Source organism: Mytilus trossulus, chromosome 6 (assembly GCF_036588685.1).
Source record: "Mytilus trossulus isolate FHL-02 chromosome 6, PNRI_Mtr1.1.1.hap1, whole genome shotgun sequence".
Lineage (NCBI taxonomy): Eukaryota > Metazoa > Mollusca > Bivalvia > Mytilida > Mytilidae > Mytilus > Mytilus trossulus.
This window is the reverse complement of record NC_086378.1, coordinates 31,284,651-31,306,487: the sequence shown is the minus strand read 5'-3', so window position 1 is coordinate 31,306,487 and position 21,837 is coordinate 31,284,651. Positions and strand designations below refer to the sequence as shown.

Sequence of the window (21,837 nt, the reverse complement as noted above, 5' to 3'; positions counted from 1 at the left end):
ACAGACTCTAAGGGCGAACGAACTCAGGGCAAACGGACCCAGGGCGAACATGTTACTAGGGCACACAGTCCTGATTAAGTTTATTCAACTTCAATGCCCTGAATATTAATATTTTTTGGTAGGGCGAACAGACTCTAAGGGCGAACGAACTCAGGGCAAACGGACCCAGGGCGAACATGTTACTAGGGCACACAGTCCTGATACCGTTGGAGCCCTACCTTTTTTTTTGGACGGTGCATTTGAATGGGGACATGTAATTGGAACACCCTTTTGGCCTGGGTTAGGAACCCCCCCTTTTTTAAATGGCTGAATCCGCCCCTGAATTTATATAATATTGATTGAATTGAGAATTTACACCGGTTGTTCATGGGAGCTAACGGCATGCTAAAAAAAACATTTCGCCGGCATCAATATTAGTTATTCTAGGCATGCTAACCTATATTTTAATTTATGTCATAGGTATAGTATATGAATTAAAGAAAAAATATTGACAAATTAAATGTGTGAGTTCTAAATGTCTTTATACAACAAAATAAAAGTATACCTTCAAAAGCTGTCATGCTGGACGTTTTGGTTTGTTACTAGAGCTATTTTCGCGGACAATTAGTTACGGATTTTAAACAATAAAAATTAAAAAATATATTTTGCAAAGAATTTTTAGGTTGTATCTTGAGAATCAAATATTTTTAATTTGAATTCAATTTTTAAAAGAATTTCCACGCAAGTTTATAAGATTGTGAAGTGTTTGAGATTTTAGTTTACCCATAGCTTTACATGTTCTTGAGTTTTATAACATCAAAAAATGACTTTGGGTTAACTTTCTCCGTGTATCACAGTTATAAATAACAAATACTGAGATGAGTGGAGCAGCTAAGAAAGGTCCTGGTAATTTGGTAAACGTTTTCTCCAATTTTCATAAGATGACATTCACTATAAAAAGAAAAGTGCAACCATTACTTACAGTGTCAGTGCACTGATTTTTCCAAACACAACTGTACACAACTTCACAAGTCTGTATAAATAATAATTAATGTACTGTAGTACGACGCTAGATTAAAACTGACGAGGAAAGGTAACACACGGTCACCGAAAGCTTTATTTTAGAAGCTCAGGTGGTCGTGTGGTCAAGCGGGACGGCTGCAGTGCAGGTGATTTGGTGTCACGATATCTCAGTAGCATGGGTTTCGAATCCCGGCGAGGGAAGAACAAAAAATTGGCGAAAGCAAATTTACAGATCTAACATTGTTGGGTTGATGTTTAGACGAGTTGTATATACATAATGTACACAGCCATGTATCACCATCTTTGATAGTGATCCGATGGATAAATCTGTTGTAGAGTTGTCACTGACTCAGACATACTTATAAATAATATTTAATATATACATACAATATAGCAATCCAATTCCTTTAGAGCCCAGTGTACTGATAGTGTATGAAAGGACTTGGACTGTGTACATGTTGTTTTTGCATATGCTTGCTGACCAATACACCGGACAACCGGAACATGGGACCACTTTGGGGTTTTTTTTTTGTGCATATAATAGCTCACTGACACTGTGCTGCTTAAACCTACTGTTTAAAGGCAGTTTTTGTACAAATCTCACTGTATATATATGCGTGCTGTATCCCACTTTCAGTTTTTATACGACCGCAAATTTTGAAAAAATTTTCGTCGTATATTGCTATCACGTTGGCGTCGTCGTCGTCGTCGTCGTCGTCGTCGTTTTACTTTTAGTTTTCGCACTCTAACTTTAGTAAAAGTGAATAGAAATCTATGAAAATTTAACACAAGGTTGATGACCATAAAAGGAAGGCTGGTATTGATTTTGGAAGTTTTGGTCCCAACATTTTAGGAATTAAGGGCCAAAAAGGGCCCAAATAAGCATTTTCTTGGTTTTCGCACTATAACTTTAGTTTAAGTTAATAGAAATCTATGAAATTTTGACACAAGGTTTATGACCACAAAAGAAAGGTTGGTATTGATTTTGGGAGTTTCGGTCCCAACAGTTTAGGAATTAGGGGCCAAAAAGGGACCAAAATAAGCATTTTTCTTGGTTTTCGCACCATAGCGTTAGTATAAGTAAATAGAAATCTATGAAATTTAAACACAAGGTTTATGACTATTAAAGGAAGGTTGGTATTGATTTTGGGAGTTTTGGTCCCAACAGTTAAGGAAAAAGGGGCCCAAAGGGTCCAAAATTAAATTTTGTTTGATTTCATCAAAATTGAATAATTGGGGTTCTTTAATATGCCTAATCTAATTGTGTATGTAGATTCTTAATTTTTGGTCCCGTTTTCAAATTGGTCTACATTAAGGTCCAAAGGGTCCAAAATTAAACTTAGTTTGATTTTAACAAAAATTGAAACCTTTGGGTTCTTTGATATGCTGAATCTAAAAATGTACTTAGATTTTTGATTATTGGCCCAGTTTTCAAGTTGGCCCAAATCGAGGTCCAAAATTAAACATTGTTTGATTTCATCAAAAATTGAATAATTGGGGTTCTTTGATATGCCAAATCTAACTGTGTATGTAGATTCTTAATTTTTGGTCCAGTTTTAAAATTGATGTAAATTAAAGTGCAAAGGGTCCAAAATTAAACTAAGTTTGATTTTAACAAAAATTAAATTCTTGGGCCTCTTTGATATGCTGAATCTAAACATGTACTTAGATTTTTTATTATGGGCCCAGTTTTCAAGTTGGTCCAAATCAGGATCTAAAATTATTATATTAAGTATTGTGCAATAGCAAGTCTTTTCAATTGCACAGTATTGTGCAATGGCAAGAAATATCTAATTTCACAATATTGTGAAATAGCAATTTTTTTTTTAAATAAGAGTTATCTTTCTTTGTCCAGTATAGTAAGCAAGAAATATCTGCAAGAATTTTTTTTAATTGGAGTTATCTTTCTTTGTCCAGAATCAACTTAAATCTTTGTTATATACAAAATACAATGTATATTCACTTTTTACTACCAACTGATAAATTTAAATAATCTTTACCATTCAGTGATAACAAGCAGTTTTTTTACATCTTAATATTTTATGATGTATTTAAATGAGTAGTAATTGTTGCAAACTCCATTAGAATATTTTAATTGAAATTAGTTTTGGAATAAGGGAAAGGGGGATGTGATTAAAAAATTGGGTTCAATTTTTCTCATTTGAAATTTCATAAATAAAAAGAAAATTTCTTCAAACATTTTTTCGAGAGGATTTATATTCAACAGCATAGTGAATTGCTCAAAGGCTAAAAAAATATTTCATTAGACCACATCCAATCTGTGTCAGAAACCTATGCTGTGTCAACTATTTAATCACAATCCAAATTTAGAGCGGAATCCAGCTTGAATGTTGTGTCCATACTTGCCCCAACCGTTCAGGGTTCAACCTCTGCGGTCGTATAAAGCTACGCCCTGCGGAGCATCTGGTTTTGTCTGGGGTGATTTTCTGATAAGCCCCTCAAAATCAAGCTTTATATGTCCACTCTTTTCTGATTTTTTTTTTTCAAGAACTTTACAAATGTACATCACCTAGACCTAGTTTGATTTGAATAGAAAATACCTGACAATAGTGATAGATCATGTATCCTATAAAAAAAAGTCTCATAATTCTTAATGTTTTCTCTTTAAACTGAGATATTTATCTCATTTGATTGAAAAGTAAAACACTTTTCAAAGGTGGATCCAGCCATTTTAAAAAAGGGGTTCTGAAACCAGGATAAAAGGTGAGGGTGTTCCAATTACAGGTTCGTCTAAAAAAAAAAGAGGGGGTTCCAACCCCTGGAACCTCTCTCCCCTGGATCCGCCACTGCTTTATATAAGATGGATTTTTTTTTAAAGAAAAGACAAACAAATCAAATGAAATCTGTATAAAATTTAGTTATACTTTGGTTAATTAAGAAGGAATAATATTAGGAAATAAAATCAGCAAAAATTGACTAGATCATAAATAAAATTGAGAATGGAAATGGGGAATGGGGAATGTGTCAAAGAGACTGCCTCAGACAACAACCCGACCAAATAAAAAAACCAACAGCAGAAGGTCACCAACAGGTCTTCAATGTAGCGAGAAATTCCCGCACCCGGAGGCGTCCTTCAGCTGGCCTCACACCACTGTCATAACTGGATCATTGATTACAATGTTTTATTTCATACTTCAGAAATTGCTGAAAGATGCCTTTTTTATTACAACTGGTGGCACTGTTATGTTTGCTGGACATCAGATATATAAAGGAAACGAGAAGTTTTATAAAGAGTATGTAATGCCATTTTTCCAACTGTTTGATGCTGAAACATCTCACAAGATGGCAGTGAAGGCAGCAAAGTATAAACTGGTACCTAAATCAAAGATAACACCACATCCAGTGCTGGTTTGTATATTTGAGGCTTTCACAGGCTTCAAATCTTCATCTATAGATATAAGAAGATGTGGTATTAGTGCCAATGACACAACTATCCATCCAAGTCACAATTGTGAAAAGTAAAACATTATCATTATTATAGGTCAAAATAAGACCTTCAACCCAATCCTATTGCTCACATCTAACAGCAAGCTATAGATGGCCCCAAAAAATGATAAGTGTTGAACCATTCATACAGGAATACAGAGTAAACTATAAAAAAAAAACACCACTGAAACACTTATGAACCACACCAAAAAGCACCAACAACTAAATAACAGGTTCCTGACTTAGTACAGGTTCAAACAAATGCAGTTGGTTTAAACATTTTAACAGGCACCAACTTTCATCCTTGTACATGTGTATGTTGGTATCAAATTTATTTATATTTGATAATATTTATCAATTAAAAGCTTGTATTTTGTTTTACGTGTACTTTTGAACCTTTTTAGGTATTCTACGTATGTAATTTTGTTGAATTCAGCTCTTGCTAATATGTATAGGAGTAGATGTGGAGAATAGAAATAGAAATTCTTTTGTTTTGCAGGTGTTAAATTTCACTCATTTATTACAATGCTTTTATTTTTTTGACAATAACATAATAAAATACAACAAAATAGAACTATTAGTTACACAGTGTGTAATTGTCCTAATACGAGAATTTATCGGGTCAATAAAATTCATATCGGGTGAGGCGAAGCCAAACCCGATATGAATTTTATTGACCCGATAAATTCCGTATTAGGACAATTGAACACTGTGCAACAAATTTATCCTGATTTTGTTATATTACATATTATTATATTTAAATTCAATATAATAACAACATCAACCAAATATATTTTAGATATTTAATCTAAAACTGTGAAAAATTAAAATTTTAGGACTATGAAGCAACTCATTTAAAAAAAAATATTATTAGGTCAATGGTAGAAGGGAGATAATCCCAATTGACGTAATAAATTAGGGAGATAATTCCTATTGACGTAATAAAAAATTGTACTGAAATTTATTAGGACAATATCAGCCAATCAAATTGCGAGAAATAACTCTAAATCAGGATAAAATGAATTGTCAGTGCATACAAATGAGATAGAAAGTTGATAGGGAAAACAATAAATATGAAAGGATTATTCCCATTTGAACATTTTCTAATAAATAAATTTGGTGTATTTACTGTCTTCTGATTGGTTAAAAGTATTAGTTTTATTTTCAATGTTATCAATTTTTATGGAGACACGCCCATTCTGATGTTGTGTATTCATACGCCAACATGTGTGTATGTTGTTATTGTTTTAATATAAATAGTATTAAAAGTTCTTTGAGCCTATTTTTTTCATAGAAATTTATTTATAATGAATGGCAATAATTTATTTTGACTTTATTGAACCATAAAACTAATTTTTGACTCTTCACATTTTACATAATCCGCTTCGCGGATTATTCAATGTGAAGAGTCAAAAATTAGTTTTATGGTTCAATAAAGTCAAAATAAATGAAAGCCATTCATAAAATAATTTTCAAGATAGTTTGTTGTTCATAGTTAAAACAAAAAAAAAGGAGCTCCAATGGATTTATTTTAAGGGATTTTTTTCTCCCATGTACATGCACCAACCAAATACATATATTTTTTTAATAAACCATGTATATATAAATATGGCAGGAAAACAATAAATAAAAAATTCTGAGGTCAGCTTACAACCTATCTTTCTCTGACAAGTTACTTTATGTTATGACAGCCTTTAAATTACCAAAATTCTAAAAATGGATTTAATGATTTGAAGAGAAAGTACCAAAGATATACATAAGATACCCAAAACTTAGGGATTAATTTGTTTTACCATATTTTTCAGGCTTCAAGGGTATTTGACAGAGATTTTCCTAGTCCAGTAGGGTTAGCTGCAGGTTTTGACAAAGATGGGGAAGCTGTCGATGGCATGTTAAAAATGGGATTTAGTTTTGTTGAAATCGGCAGTGTCACACCTAACCCACAACCTGGTAATGAGAAACCTAGAGTATTCAGACTCAAAGAGGATAAGGCAGTTATAAATAGGTATCTGTAGTGATTTGTACTGGTACAAAATTTTCACAAGTCAATAATTTAAAGCATAAGAAATACACTTATCGCTTTTGAAAATAATTTATTTCCTTTAAACATCTTAGTTTATGCTAGCAATTTCAATTAACACATGGTGGGAATTAAAAAAAATAAAAAAAACTAATTGCAAATAGTAACTTGGGTGAAGAGTTGTCTCATTGTACTCATATCGCATCTAAACAAAAATGTTACGGAAAAATATCCGTTAAAAAGATGCAATCATACCACATTTCCTTATTTTTATATTACTTGTTTCTTCTGAATATCCTGTGATGGTATTTCAATAACTGAAGTAAGGTATTGTTGGCCAAAAATTATTCAGACATTTATTTGAACATAGATGATCTACTAACAATGTCAAAGTCAAGTGAATTTCTAAAAAGCTCTGCTCAGCATCATTTTGGCATCAATGTTGAAATAACTTTGAACAATGCATAGAACAATGAACAACTCGAGAAACTATCTCAAATTCATTAAAATAAATTGTCATTATAGATACGGTTTTAATAGTGAAGGTCATGATAAAGTTTATAACAGACTCAAAGTTCGAGAAGTAGAGCCTCCTGTTGTTGGTAAGTAACTGAAATTCATGATACATAACTAAGATACTGAATACCATAATCGCTCCATCCATCTCCCTTGCATACCATATGTTTCAATTACAGTCTCATTTTCACAAAATCAAGTGATGGCCTCATATGCAGTAACGAACTAAGAGCAGGATTGATTTATTGATTGTTGGTTGTTTAATGTCCAGTGGCAAATATTTCATGCATATTCAGGACGAGAACAGGAAGCAAGTATAGTAATTTCCCAAATTCTATCTTATAGACACTTATCATTGACAATGAGGGTCGGTTGAAGACAAAACTTTACGACAAAAGAGATGATTTCAGCTTTCCAATTGTGAACTTTCCATTTCTAAGTAGCAACATTCCAGCAGCACCTGCATACGGGGTATATATCTCCCAATTGATACGATATTCCTGTGCTTGCATTTCCTATCATGATTTTCTTGATCGAGGGTTACTGCTCACAAGGAAGCTTTTAAACCAAGAGTTCCAAATGGTGAAGTTGAAATCATCCCTTCGTAAATTTTACGGACGCCATCACAAGTTGGTTGACCGTTATGGAATAACCGTTTCACAAATGATATCGGATATGTTCCTTACGTTGTAACTACAATCCCCTTCCCTTTCATGAATTTTACCTACTGAATTAGACTATTTACCGGATTTGTAATCACATAAGCAACACGACGGGTGCCGCATGTGGAGCAGGATCTGCCTACCCTTCCGGAGCACCTGAGATCACCCCTAGTTTTTGGTGGGGTTCGTGTTGTTTATTCTTTAGTTTTCTATGTTGTGTCATGTGTACTATTGTTTTTCTGTTTGTCTTTTTCATTTTTAGCCATGGCGTTGTCAGTTTGTTTTAGATTTACGAGTTTTACTGTCCCTTTGGTATCTTTCGTCCCTCTTTTATCCCATGCTGTGGATTAATTTCATTTTATTTTCATTAATTTGTCACTTTTGTTAAAACACCAATTCAAATAAATATGAAAATACAGTTGTTGTGGAATCTACGAAAATTGGTACAAATGAAAATAAATGAATCCACAGATCTATAAACTTGTATAAAAAAACTCATCATAGATACCAGGATTAATTTTTTTTATTGACGCCAGACGCGCATTTCGTCTACAAAAGATCTATCAGTGATGCTCAATTGAAAAAATATTTAAAGACCAAATTAAGTGTGAAGTTGAAGAGCATGAGGGCAAAAAAATCCTAAAAGTTTTGCCAAATACAGCTAATGTAATCTATTCCTGAGGTAGAAAAGCCTTAGTGTTTCAAAAATTCAAAGATTTGTTTAAAACAGTTAATTTATATAATTGTATAAATAAACCAATTTTTTAATTTTTATTATTTATACAATTATATAAAGTATGTTCCCTATTGGAATTTTGAAAACAAGAGTTGATTTATAATTATGACCATATGGATAACTCAAGTCAACACAGAAGTGCTGACTACTGGGTTAGTTATCCCTTCGGGGAATTAAGTGTTATATCTTCTGTATAAATACTCTTGTTAAGACCAAATGCTATAGCCTATAAAATACCAATATTTTTATTTATGATACAAAAACAAATGTTCAAACTATTATTTATTAAAAAAACTATGTTAAAAGCAATATATACATATCAATAAAAAAAACTTAGTATTTGTAGACATTATAAAAACAAAAAAATCAGACGTTGAAGTTCTGTTATTCAGTAATATTTGCATTGTTTTAACATTTTAAATTTTGATAACATTTGTTGTAAACAAAATTTCCCAAATGAGTATTCTCTCATTTTTATCTATAGTTCAACAGCTGCAGCAATAAATGCAATCAAAATATTACAGTATTTACAGAGGCACTAAAAATGTTCAAAGATTGTTTTATATTATTTAACGAGTACTAAAAGCTACTTTATTCTTTGTTTTAAGTTTTATATGCATGCAGTTTTAAAAGATGTGAAAACAGACAGATCTTTATACTTTTGAAAGTGAGAGATTTGTTTATAAAACAAATGTGAAAAGAAAATGTTTTCATTATTAAATTTTACTTTTTTAGTAATAAAAAAAAAACTGATCAGAGTAACAAAAAGTTATTATCTTTTTATGAAAAAACAATTTTTTTTGTACAGCAATGTTTTTAAACATAACACATCATTAGAAAACAAGTGAATGAAGAATAGAATTTCCAAAAAATTTGAAAAAAGTAAAAGTTGGAGAAAGTATTCTCGCAAATCTTCAAATTCTTTACCCACATTTCACTATACTGCCTTCATTATAAGATTGTGTCCTGATTTCATTAAATATTTTAAACTAAAATACATCATATTATTAACAAACAAATTGCAATAAAACAAACAGCACAACTATTTACACTACTTTCTTACAGTCACTAGAGAAATGAAAGTCAGACCTATTGCCCCAGATATAGAAAATCAAATATTACTTTGAAAATGTGCATTTATTGTAGATTTCCTTCTGTATGTCACTGTAATGTGCAGACCTAGGTCTTAGCAATTACCAAATTACAAAATTTTAAATACATGTATAAGCAAATGAAAAAGATATGGTGTGTTTTGGGATTGCTGTATTATTTTTGTTCATACAAAATACAAAGTTCAATACAAAATATTTTAAAGCAGCTAAAGAAGTCAATAACACATTTGGACTTAGAAAACTCAAAATAAATTTTGCATGTACATGTAATATTTTTTATTTATAAAAAAAATATATATAAATAAAAAATAAACATGTTACATTGATTTGACTCAAAAAAAATTTTTTTAATATCTTTCACTTGCAATTGGAGATAAATATGAATATTCCATGAACTAATTATGATTTATCATTATCAGAAAATCAGAATACAAAAGTTGATGGGTTGCTGCCTTTTGTTATTCTCACATCTCCTTACATTCTAATTAATACAAAATATTTTGAATTATAACAAAAATAAACAATTATTGAAACAGCAATTGTAAAAAAACCTATAATACAATATAAACATCAGTGACAGATCATTTGAGATCTAAAAACTATTAATTTATGTAATATATCCTCACATTCAAATGGAAATAAACCTGAATGACCATAAGCTACAATATATCTTAAGTAACTGAAATACAAACTTAGTCTTACTTGGAATACTTATACAAAGTTTTGTATTAATTTTGTATAGGATGTTTAAGTCATCTTTTGCCATTGATGTAAAAGGGGGCAGCTTTATACAACACAGAGGTCGAACCCTCAACAGTTGGGGCAAGTTAAGCTTGATACAGTTAGATCTGAACTTAGATTGTGATTAAATAGTTGACCCAACATAGGTTTCTGACACAGAATGAATGTGGTTTAAGAACTTAAACTTAAAAACTTAAAATTTTTAAATTGGTCATTTACCAATTATGGTCCAATATCCAAAATCTAAATACATGGTTAGATTCAGCATATCATAGAACTCCAATAATTCAATTTTTGATGAATTCAAATAATGATCAATTTTAGACCCTTTAGACTTCAATGTTAACCATTTTGATAACCAGGCCCAAATATTAAATAAATCTAAATACATGGTTAGATTCAGCATATTGAAGAACCCCATATATTAAATTTTTGTTGAAATCAAACAAAGTTTAATTTTGGACCCAAATTTGGACCAACTTGAAAACTGGGCCCATAATAAAAAATCTAAGTACATGTTTAGATTCAGCATATTAAAGACCCCTAAGAATACAATTTTTGTTAAAATCAAATGAAGTTTAATTTTTACCCCTTTGGACCTTAATGTAAAACAATTTGAAAACAGGACCAAAAATTAAGAATCTACATACACAGTTAGATTCGACATATCAAAGAACCCCAATTATTCAATTTTTGATGAAATCAAACAAAGTTTAGTTTTGGACCCTTTGGGCCCTTAATTCCTAAACTAATGGGACCAAAACTCCCAAAATCAATCTCAACCTTCCTTTCATGGTCATAAACCTTGTGTTTAAATTTCATAGATTTCTATTTACTTACACTGAAGTTATTGTGTGAAAACCAAGAAAAATGCTTATTTGGGCCCCTTTTTGGCCCCTAATTCCTAAACTGTTTGAACTAAACCTTTCAAAATCAATCCAAATCTTCCTTTTGTGGTCATAAACCTTATGTAAATATTTTATAGATTTCTATTTACTTATACTTAAGTTATTGTGCAAAAACCAAGAAAATGCTCATTTGGGTCCTTTTTGGCCCCTAATTCCTAAAATGTTGGGACCAAAACTCCCAAAATCAATCCCAACCTTCCTTTTTTGCTAATAAACCTTTTGTTTAAATTACATAGATTTCTATTTACCTTTACTAAAGTTAGAGAGCGAAAAACCAAATGTCTTTGGACGACGATACCAATACCAATAAATCGACCAAAAAATTTCAATTTTTGTGGTCGTATAAAAATGATGTAATATCTCTTGCAAGGGGAAATAACTATAAATTCCCAGAATTTTTGTAAGATGAACAAATGTTATACACCATTATCATATAATTGGAAATGTTATGATATGTTAATGCTACGCTACATTTTGTGGTCTGAGTATTTTCATATTACGGTTTAATCAAATTCATACAAAATATTTTGAATTATAACTAACTAAACAATATATACATCTCGATTACATACAATTTGAAAAAATATGATATATTGAAATAGAAGAGAAAATAAAAATGAACATAAAATACATATGATATATGTGAAATACAAACAAAATTATTGTAATATGTAATATTTCCAAAATTTAAAGGATAAAAAATCAAAATAACAGTAAGCTTTGAGAGATAAGAAAGAACAATCCAGTTTACTAGAGAATTTGAAACAATATAGTCCAAAACAAATTGTTTAAGATGCGTCTCTAATTTTAAAAAAAATGATGAATGATGATTATTTTTCTTGTCAGCTCAATTTGAAAATATCTATTTAATATTGTTGCTACAGTATTAACTAATTATTTAAGCTTGTTTTGAAAATCTGAAGAGGTTAGAACATAAATATATCAATTCTATATTCTCCTGGAATGTCTATATGTTGTAAGGAATGTTATTTTTTTTTCGCAATAACTTCCCTTAATACAATTTTAGAATTGTTTTGCTTTTTAAAGAAATTCACAACATGTACAACTCAAAAACAAATTATACAACAAAATATGTATATATAAATGAAAGCTCAAATGTTAAGGCAAGAAAGTTTTAGCAACATAATCATATGTACTAGGTGTCTATTTGAGTCCTATTTTTTTATTTGAAAAAGGATTAATAAATTTACTGATTGTACATAGCAAGATGAAATACTGAATAAGGATAATAAGACTGAAAAATTAGCACAAGTTTTACATGTCTCAGCAATAATTCTAACTTGCATGATATATTATTCATTGATTGCCAATGCATTACATATTGTAAATACTACATAAATAGTTCAAAATTATTCAGTGTACCCAAATTTTGTAGGCATTGATCTGTAAAAACATATGTATCACTGAGAGAACTGAAAAGGGATTTTTTTTAAAATATTCAGTACCTCCTTAACTTTTAGTAATAGAACTAAAAAATTGTCTAATCAAATGAATGCTATATGAAAATGTGGCAGTTTTTCAATATTTCAATATTATCTGCATTATGCTGATGCAAACTGTGAATTGTAGATGCACCAACCGGTTTTTATTAGTGCGATTTAAGTAAATCTCTGCACATAAGTAAAAATTTTAGTATTGAAACCTGTTCTATTAATAAAAACCTGGCAATAATTTCTTTATTTACACTAAGGATTTCATTATACAATGAACACATTCAGAAATATTTATAAGATAGGTTATTTAAGAAAGCACATTCATTAACTAATTTGAAATTGATGTGGTTGAATTTGGAATTTCTGTTGTTATAATGAGATAAACTAAAAATGTCTTTGCAGCCCCTGACAGCCTCAATTATACTTTTTGAATAGAGCTTAACTAAATACGTTATTCTTATTTCAACGAAGATAAGAGTTTTGATGAAAATAAAAGGTTAATGAAACAAGTATTCTTTATTAACTCCAATCTTTGCTGAAGTTATACATTTTAATTGTCATTCCATTTAGATTGTTTCCCACAATTTCAATTGTCTCTCTATATCTTCCAAGTCTTCCAGATTATCACAGCTTATATAATTATCTAGGTATTGAAGTAAATGGTTAGGAATTTCATCTTCTGAGCCAAATAATTGATCCTTTGAAGAGTCTGTGTCTGGTATCTGTTAAAAAGTGATAAAATTACAATCTTAATAAATTTGGATCTTTTTCCTGCATACTTGTTAATCATCACATAAAAGATCTGAAAACATTGAATTACAGGTATTATGTTCAGACAATGTTTTAGCATTTGATAGACAGTCCTTCCCTTAAATATTTTCTGTATTCTTTACTATGACCAATACAAATTTATGGGTGAACTGTGTCAGTTTTGCAAATAAAGTCGGGGAATTCTATGTTCTAAGTTTCTAACAATTTAAATACTTGACATTCTTCTGAATTTATGCTCTGCACTCAACAAAGAATTTTTTTTTATTTTCTAAATTGATGGTAAAAAAACATTAAATTTATATGCGTTAAGTTTCCAATTATGTGTAGATTCATGTTTACTTGTTGATCGCCATTTTCAATTATCTAAACTCTGAACTCTCATAAAGAGCCAGAGAAAGTACAATACGGCCTTGATCGTGGCTGTCTTAAATCAGCAGTGACCTGTTGTTTGTGTAGAAAAGAGCAAAACTTCAGCAGGGGTCTAGTTTACAGTTATTATTGTTTTATAAATATTTAAATAATGTTTGTTTTAATGATATATTAGCAGTAACCCCTATCTTTTCTTTGTCCTTTTCTTTGTATAATTGTGTTTAACAAAGTTCTTCAACTTCTATCTTCACTGTGAATATGAGAGAATGTAAACAGGTGGGCACAATTTGTTATTTTACAAACAAGTGTGATGCTGTAGAATGAAATAAAACCAATCACTTGTTTAAAAAAGGACAACATTAATATTAAAATAAAAACCAACATGTGAATTGTAAATAATTTAACCAACATTTTATTTTATATTCATTCATACATTGTCTAGTACTGGTATTCTATTTGAACTCAGGTCTTGGTCAACTTCCTCCTCTGTATTAGAACTATGTACATTTTGGACTGCATAATCTAAATCACAATGAGATGAAGGGGTAGTATCACCATTACATCTGGTGGTTGGTGATGTGGATGCTGGCTGCAACAGAAAGGTTACAAGTTTCTTGGTGATATTTATATAAGATGATTATAATAATTATACACTGAGAATCAGCTTAAGCCCCAGTCCCACTAGACCACGATCGCACCACGCTCACCGCGATTTAAATTAAATTCAGATCGTGGTGAGGTCGTGGTATGAGCGGCATGAAAATGTAAATTTTCATTGCTTTCACGATGCTACTACGTCCTCATTACGCTTCCACAACGATCCCGCTATGATTATAACACGTTCTCACCACGCTTATTCTGCAACCTTACTACGCTTATCAAGATCTTTCTACGCTCAATACGACCATACCACGAGTTATCCGATTGCAACACGATCTTACCACCCTTCTACTGCGATTATAGCATGTTCTTACCACGATTACACTACGTTCAAACCGCGATCTTTCTATGCTCTCAGCAATAACGTCAACATCGTGTTCCATAACAATACAGTATCATTCCTTCAGTTCTATATCTGATTAATACGTAGATTTCCTTGAAAAAAAATACAGTCATGCCATCAAAATCTACTAGAGCACGTGGGCGTGGTGTTAGGGTTGATGTAGAGGCAGATGGAGCTCTGATATCATAGTAACGAATCTTGATCAAGTAGAGATGTCGGACCGACTGATCCGACCTAAATTACAACCTATTGCTGGTCCATAAAGCTGAAATGACGATATTTTAGTGAACGATATCAGATATGAAACAGATGTGTCAACAGATATAAGAAGATGTGTAATGAGTTCCAATGAGACAACTCTCAATCCAAGTAACAATTTTTAAAAGTGACAATTAAAGGCCAAGATACGGCCTTCAACACGGTGCCTTGGCTTACATCAAACAGCAAGATATAAAAGGCCCCAAATATTACTAGTGTTAAACCATTCAAACGGGAAAACCAACGGTCTAATCTATATGAAAACAAGAACCATGGTTGAGCCGTTAGAGAAAATGGACAAGAAGTCCCAATTACATACATACAAACAAAACCTGGAGAGAATTAATATATTTTATGGGAAAATGACAATGAGAATAATGGTCGCAGTATGAACGTAGTCAGGTCGTAAGAAGAGCGTGGTGAGGACGGCAAGGGCGTGCTAGAATTGTACTATGGTTGTGAACAGCGTGGTATAGTCGTACTGGAGGCGTAGTTTTGTCGCGGTGAGAACGTAATGGTCGTAGTGAAGTTGTAATAACGTCGCAATGAGATCATAGCGCAGTAGTTCCGAATAGAATTACGCTCTCACTACGATGGCACAGCGACCTTTGAGATCTTACTACGATCTTAGTGCGCTCTCTCTACGCTTCTACTACGACCTGATTTTGTCACGACCGCACCACGATTGTTTTGAACATGTTCAAAGTTTGCCACGCTCATCACGATCTTGAAGACCTCACCACTACCGTGATACGACCTTACTGCGATCTACAATCATCAAAATTTGCAGTTTTTTCACAGATCGTAGTGTGATGGTGGCCTAGTGGGACTGGGGTATTAAGTAACATTGATAGACCTAGCATTGATAAATAATACAATGCTTTTTTCAAATTTTTTAATTTGTTTTATAATTTTAATTACACTTACAGATTCATTTCCTGAATGCAGTCTATGTCTCTTGTCAGATCTGTCTTTACTTCTTGCCCTGTGTCTTTTCTAAAAAATATTATAAATATGCTAGAAATATTGTCTTTCATTCAAAAACAAGCTCCTTTTGTAACCTTTGAAATTAACTGACTTATTATAAGTTGTATTTTTTGGATAAATGTTTATTTGTTCCTAAAAAAAATAGTTCTATTTTCAAGCATTTAAATTTAGAATTTAATTTGTCTAATATAGACTATAATTTTATCAGGCAAACAAACTATATGTGATCTGTTACACTATTTTGATCTTAGCTACATGTGCTCATAAACATTTTATGAATTTGATCACCCAAACTTTTGATATGGAGTTTACTTTTGCCCTTGTTTGTTAAAACATTTCTGTTTGCACTTAGTAGGTTATTTTTAATATTGCTACCAAGTTGGTATGTCTACTTGTCCCTGTCATAGTGAGCTATCTGCAAAAGCAGTACATTTAACTGTCTGGCTGAAACCTGTCCATTTATGAATTATATAGCTGTAATAATAGCACAATGTTTGTCACTTCATTAGGCAAGGTTTAACCTCCGTTTGGCACAAGGAAAATCGTACCAGATGTTAATTTCATTTTAATAATTAGAATGTATATTTACCTGAATTCTTTCAGTGGGTGGAATGCTTTCTCTGACATTTATATACTCAGCTCTGTTTGTAAAAGTGGAACAACCAGAGGAACTTGGTTGAAAGTCAGGCTCTTGACATAATATCTCAGACACACACTTGTGACTGTCAGGTATGTCTAACCTTTCATCTTTGTATTGTTTATCACCAATATTTTCTCTACAGGGAGCTCTCTTGGAATAAGTAGTACAACTTGAGATACTTGATTGTAAGTCAGTCCCTTCATATAATATCTCAGACAAAATTGTGTGACTGTCAGAAAATTCCATTCTTTCATCTGTGGATTGTAAATCACCTCTACTATCTGGACAGGGTACTAGTGTTGAATAAATGGTACAACCTGAGGTACCTGGATGGTTTTGAAAGTCAGGGTTTGAACATTTTATCGCAGAATTAGTTGAATGTCTGTTGGTTAAGGCTTTTGCTTCATATAGATGTTGACTGTATACAATATCCGAAGAACTTGAGTCAGTGCCTCTATGGTTGTCAGATAATGAATTATTAAGAAGTCCTGAAACTTCATTATCTGTGTTAATAGTGCTTTCACTGTTAAAATGCTTTGGATCTTTCTCAAAGTGAAGTGAAACTCCTATTTTTTTCAAGCTTTGCTGTACATGTTGCTTTTCTAGTAAACCCTCTAGCTCAAGATATTTCAAAGAATGTTGTATTAGTGCCATGCATGACCAGATTGTGTAGTGTTTGGATATGTCACATCTATTTCCTAGTTTCCATGCTTCTACAACTAGCTGCAGTTCAGATGGTATATTTTTTTTCCCCTCACAATAAGATAATAAATCATCAACCAACTTTTGGTCCTGGTGTTTTTCATGTCTTTTCGCTGTATTACAAGGATTGTAATATAAATTATTTATGTTCCATTTATCTGGTGGTGTTTTCCAAATTCCATCTTTTTTTTTCAAAATAGGTAAATCTTTACTTTTTCTACAAAATGTTGTTGCTAAGTCCCTTACAATATCTGAATATCCTTTTGGACTGACCTTTTGTGCGCTATTTGGATTAAATGATAGATCAACATTACAATCTTTCAGAATTCGTTTTAAATCAGGAGTTTTACTGTAAGTGATCAATAAACCCATTGCCATCCTCATAGTCTCTATTTCCTGTCTTGCAACCCAGAGTTCAAGAAGAAGTGGTTTGTCATTTTTCCAGGCAGTTATTTCCTTTTCAAAATTTGACGGTAATGTTATATTCTTCTCTTGATGATCACAGCATCTTAGTAAACAGTTAAGGAGTTCCTCATCAGTCTCGATACTGTATTGTTTACCTTTTGGTTTGTTTCTAGGGTCATAAAATGGCTTGTCACCATGAAGTTCTTTCCAGTTATCTGGTTTTTCTTTCCACATACCATCAGATTTAGAATCCAATTCTATCCTCTTTAAGATTTTGAGAGTAGTTGTACACATGTCATGAATCCAGTTCCTTTTTTTAACTGAATCTGCTTTTTTCTCTAATTTCTTAAGGGTGGGTCCAGGATTTATCTCCACATCCCCAGAGCACCACAGTAAATACAAGATGGCATCTTCATAGGCATACTTCAGTGACAAGTACTTCTTTAACTTTGCACTCTTGTGCTGACTGCCAGAGGAAATCATCAGAAGTATCAACATTACTAAGAAACTTCTGTGGTGTGACAATTTTTCCATTTCTTCTTCTTTTTCCATTTTTGGAATGAAAGAAAAAAGGGTTTTATATTTTTCAAGATCTGCTTTTTTGTCATCATTCACTTTGTTTTCATGTCGTACTATACAGAAACATCTGTAAATAATTTTCTCAACAGTATCTTCTTTATAAGGAAGTAAATGTTGTCCCATATTTATTGTCAGTTTTTGTAAGAATTCTCCATTACGACATGTCATATTTATATCTAATAATAAGTTTGACAAAATACTGTTCTGTGTGTTGCATTTCCTATGTACATACTCAATAAGTCCTTGGATAAACATATCTTGTATTTCTGGTTGCATCTCTAGATCACACAATGATTTAATGATATCATATAATCCATTCTCATTGTGAAGTGATGTTTGTTCGATAAAAGAGATGAATTCTTCAATTAAATCTTCTCTGAAATCTGTGTATTTTTCCACTGCAAATATCATTTGTGTCAGGTAACAATCTGGTCTTAATTCTTCTTTTATGACTTTATTTCTTATATTATTTATAGAAAGTGACAATAAGGAAGATTTAAATCTATTCATGTCTTGACCATCACATGGAAGTAAACAACCTGAAGTAATTCTCATATTGGCATGACAATCTTGTTTGCCCATAAAACAGGCACATGAGATAAATGTGGATGAAAGTAATGATTGTCTGAACTCTTGTAGTCTATTCAGCACATAATTCATGTTTGTTAAATCATCACACATCACGTAAGCATGCAGTAAAGTCAAAACAAGTTTGCAGTATTTTTGTCTCTCATCACATTTTTTCGTTTCCAAAATAAAAGGTACATTTAGAATATAGTGAGAATTATCCTTGATGAAATCCATTGACATTTTATGACAATCCACCTTCAGTAATCTTTCATTACATAATGATATTATACATGTACTGATATTATGAAGTTCAGGTCTGTTCAGCAATACTTTGATTAATGATGGTATCAATCTTGTCTGTCTTAGGCTTAGTGTTAGAAGCATAAAATATTTGCAGCCCTTACTTATAGTTACATGTAAACTTCCGAAATTTGATATGCGTTTAACCACCATCAGTACTGTTTCAATATTTTCTGTTTGTCTTGAGGTTATATAATTACAGAGAAGAAATAATGCTACAGTAAGAGATGGCCCGTATTCAATTGTACTATCTTGTCCAATTATTTTCAGAGCAGTCAAAAAATAGTCTTCATTATATTGTATCAAATGGTTTAATATATCATATTGTTGTTTTTCCAGCAATCTTTTACAGCATAGTATTCTGAGTATAAACTCAATCCCTGGATGATTTTTCCATTTTTTATGTATTAAATCAAAGGCAACTTCTGGATTTGTATCTTTATAAAACAGATAAAAGTAACACTTTAACTGATTCGTGTAATAGAAAGTGATATTCCATTTATCAGCAGAATTGAAGTTTTCTCTTGCTGGATGGTCTAATATACCTAATACATGATGGAAAATTAACTGTACATATGCACAAGCATCACATACCAAAAAAGCTTGTAAATAAGACAGTAGCTCAGGTGTAAGTAAACATGGAATCAATTCCTCTAGTTCTTTTGTTAGTCTTCTTATAGATTCACTTATTGCCGGTATTCTTTCATCAAGAGCAAAACAATTTATATTATTTAGATCTCTGTTGTAGCCTCTTAATTTCTTTTTAATTTCCTCCACTTTCAAAGATTCAGGAAATAAACATGATTTAGACTGATCTGTTCCATGTTGGGCCAATGATGTCTTTTTAATTTCCTCCACATCCAAAGAAGATTCAGAACATAAACATGATTTAGACTGATCTGTTCCATGTTGAGCCAATGATGTCTCATTGTTGACTGTAAACTTTGGTACCAAGTGTTCTATTCCAAATCTGTGTACCATATCTTCTATGTAATGTCCTAGTTATGGATGTCCGATAATAAAATGCCTTTTTGAATGTTGATGTTGGCAACGGTCGTACTTTTGTAGAAATGAAAGTTGGCTTCTCCCCTATGGTGGCTTTAATCTTATATTTATCTCCATGGTAATATCTACAGGTTATAAATGGACATATATTTGGTCACTAAGCAATTTGTTATGAGGTTTTAATTTATATAAATGATATTTTTTTCCAAATGTACAATATGAATCTGAAGTATAGCTCCATTTCTTAATTTTATGTTTATGAAGTTTTGTGTGTTTTCCAGTGTATGTTCATTTGTTTTTTAACCGGATTTTTGTGACAAAAATGTCGGTTATTGATTTGGTGATGTACGGCGGGCGGCCGGTCGGTGGGGTGGGCGGGCTTTCAGCAATCAAATGTTGTCTGTGCATTAACTCATGAACCGTTCGACTAAAGCTTTTAAAATTTTGTATGTTGTTACTGACAACTAAATGAAGGTCAAGTTCAATAATGATGATTTTGATTTCTTGTTTCATATAAGGATAAATTGTCATTGGGATGGATGGTTTGAACATTGGTACACTACTGATGCCTTTATTTGTGATTTAACAGTTATAATTATTGAACATGGAAATAGGATGATGATTCATTTGTAAATTAGGGCCCCGACTTTAGTCGGGTCGCCCTATAATGATCAGTCTGTCCGTCCGTCCGTCTGTCTGTCTGTCTGTCCGTAACACTTTAACTTTGTGTCCGCTCCATATCTAGAAAACCATTATGATTTCATACTTTATACTTTACATGTTTATTAACCACCACCAAAGGGCGTGTCATGATATGTTTATTAACAACCACCAAAGAGCATGTCATGATGTATGTACAACTTTCTAGGTCAAAGGTCATGGTAAAAAAACTTTGGTTTAAGTTGACAACCCTGTGTCCTGTGGTGATGATCGTGACCTCTATATCTTGAGAACCCTTATGATTTCAAAGTTTATACTTGACATCCATTTAAACCAACACCAGAGGGTGTGTCATGATGTATGTACAACTTCCTAGGTCAAAGGTCAAGGTCAAAAACTTTGGTTTCAGTTGACAACCCCGTGTCCTGTGATGAAGATCCTGTCCGCTACATATCTAGATAACCGTTATGATTTTATACTTAATACTTACAATGTAACATGTTTATTAACCAACACCAGAGGGTGTGTCATGATGTATGTACAACTTTCTAGGTCAAAGGTCAAGGTCAAAAACTTTGGTTTCAGTTGACAACCCCGTGTCCTGTGATGAAGATCCTGTCCGCTACATATTTAGATAACCGTTATGATTTTATACTTAATACTTACAATGTAACATGTTTATTAACCAACACCAGAGGGTGTGTCATGATGTATGTACAACTTGATAGGTCAAAGGTCAAGGTCAAAAACTTTGGTTTCAGTTGACAACCCTGTGTCCTGTGGTGAAGATCATGTCAGCTCCATATCTGGATAACCTTTATGATTTCAAAGTTTATACTTGACATCCATTTTAACCACCATCAGAGGGCATGTCATGATGTATGTACAACTTCCTAGGTCAAAGGTCAAGGTAAAAAAAACTTTGGTTTTAGTTGACAACCCTGTGTCCTGAGTTGAAGATTGTGTCCGCTCTATATCTTAGGAACCGTT

General features: G+C 32.1%; 2 protein-coding genes across 5 annotated transcripts in view; one reads left to right on the top strand and one right to left on the bottom strand.

The window, feature by feature from the left end:
• The window catches only part of LOC134721113 (ATP-dependent RNA helicase DDX1-like), a 161,175-nt gene extending 160,568 nt beyond the window's left edge, over positions 1-607 (bottom strand). The window contains exon 1 of the mRNA XM_063583867.1: positions 545-607. Within this exon, the coding sequence (XP_063439937.1) occupies positions 545-560 (16 nt within the window). The 5' untranslated portion in view covers positions 561-607. The remainder of the gene's footprint in view (positions 1-544) is intronic.
• Positions 608-769: 162 nt separating this feature from the next.
• LOC134721111 (dihydroorotate dehydrogenase (quinone), mitochondrial-like) overlaps positions 770-21,837 on the top strand; it is a 56,214-nt gene continuing 35,146 nt past the window's right edge. For 2 of the 4 annotated variants that reach the window (XM_063583862.1, XM_063583858.1), the window contains exons 1-4: positions 770-893; positions 4,162-4,371; positions 6,255-6,458; positions 6,999-7,071. In XM_063583862.1, the coding sequence (XP_063439932.1) occupies positions 858-893; positions 4,162-4,371; positions 6,255-6,458; positions 6,999-7,071 (523 nt within the window). In that variant the 5' untranslated portion in view covers positions 770-857. The remainder of the gene's footprint in view (positions 894-4,161; positions 4,372-6,254; positions 6,459-6,998; positions 7,072-21,837) is intronic. The other 2 variants (XM_063583861.1, XM_063583860.1) reach the window with 2 other exon arrangements.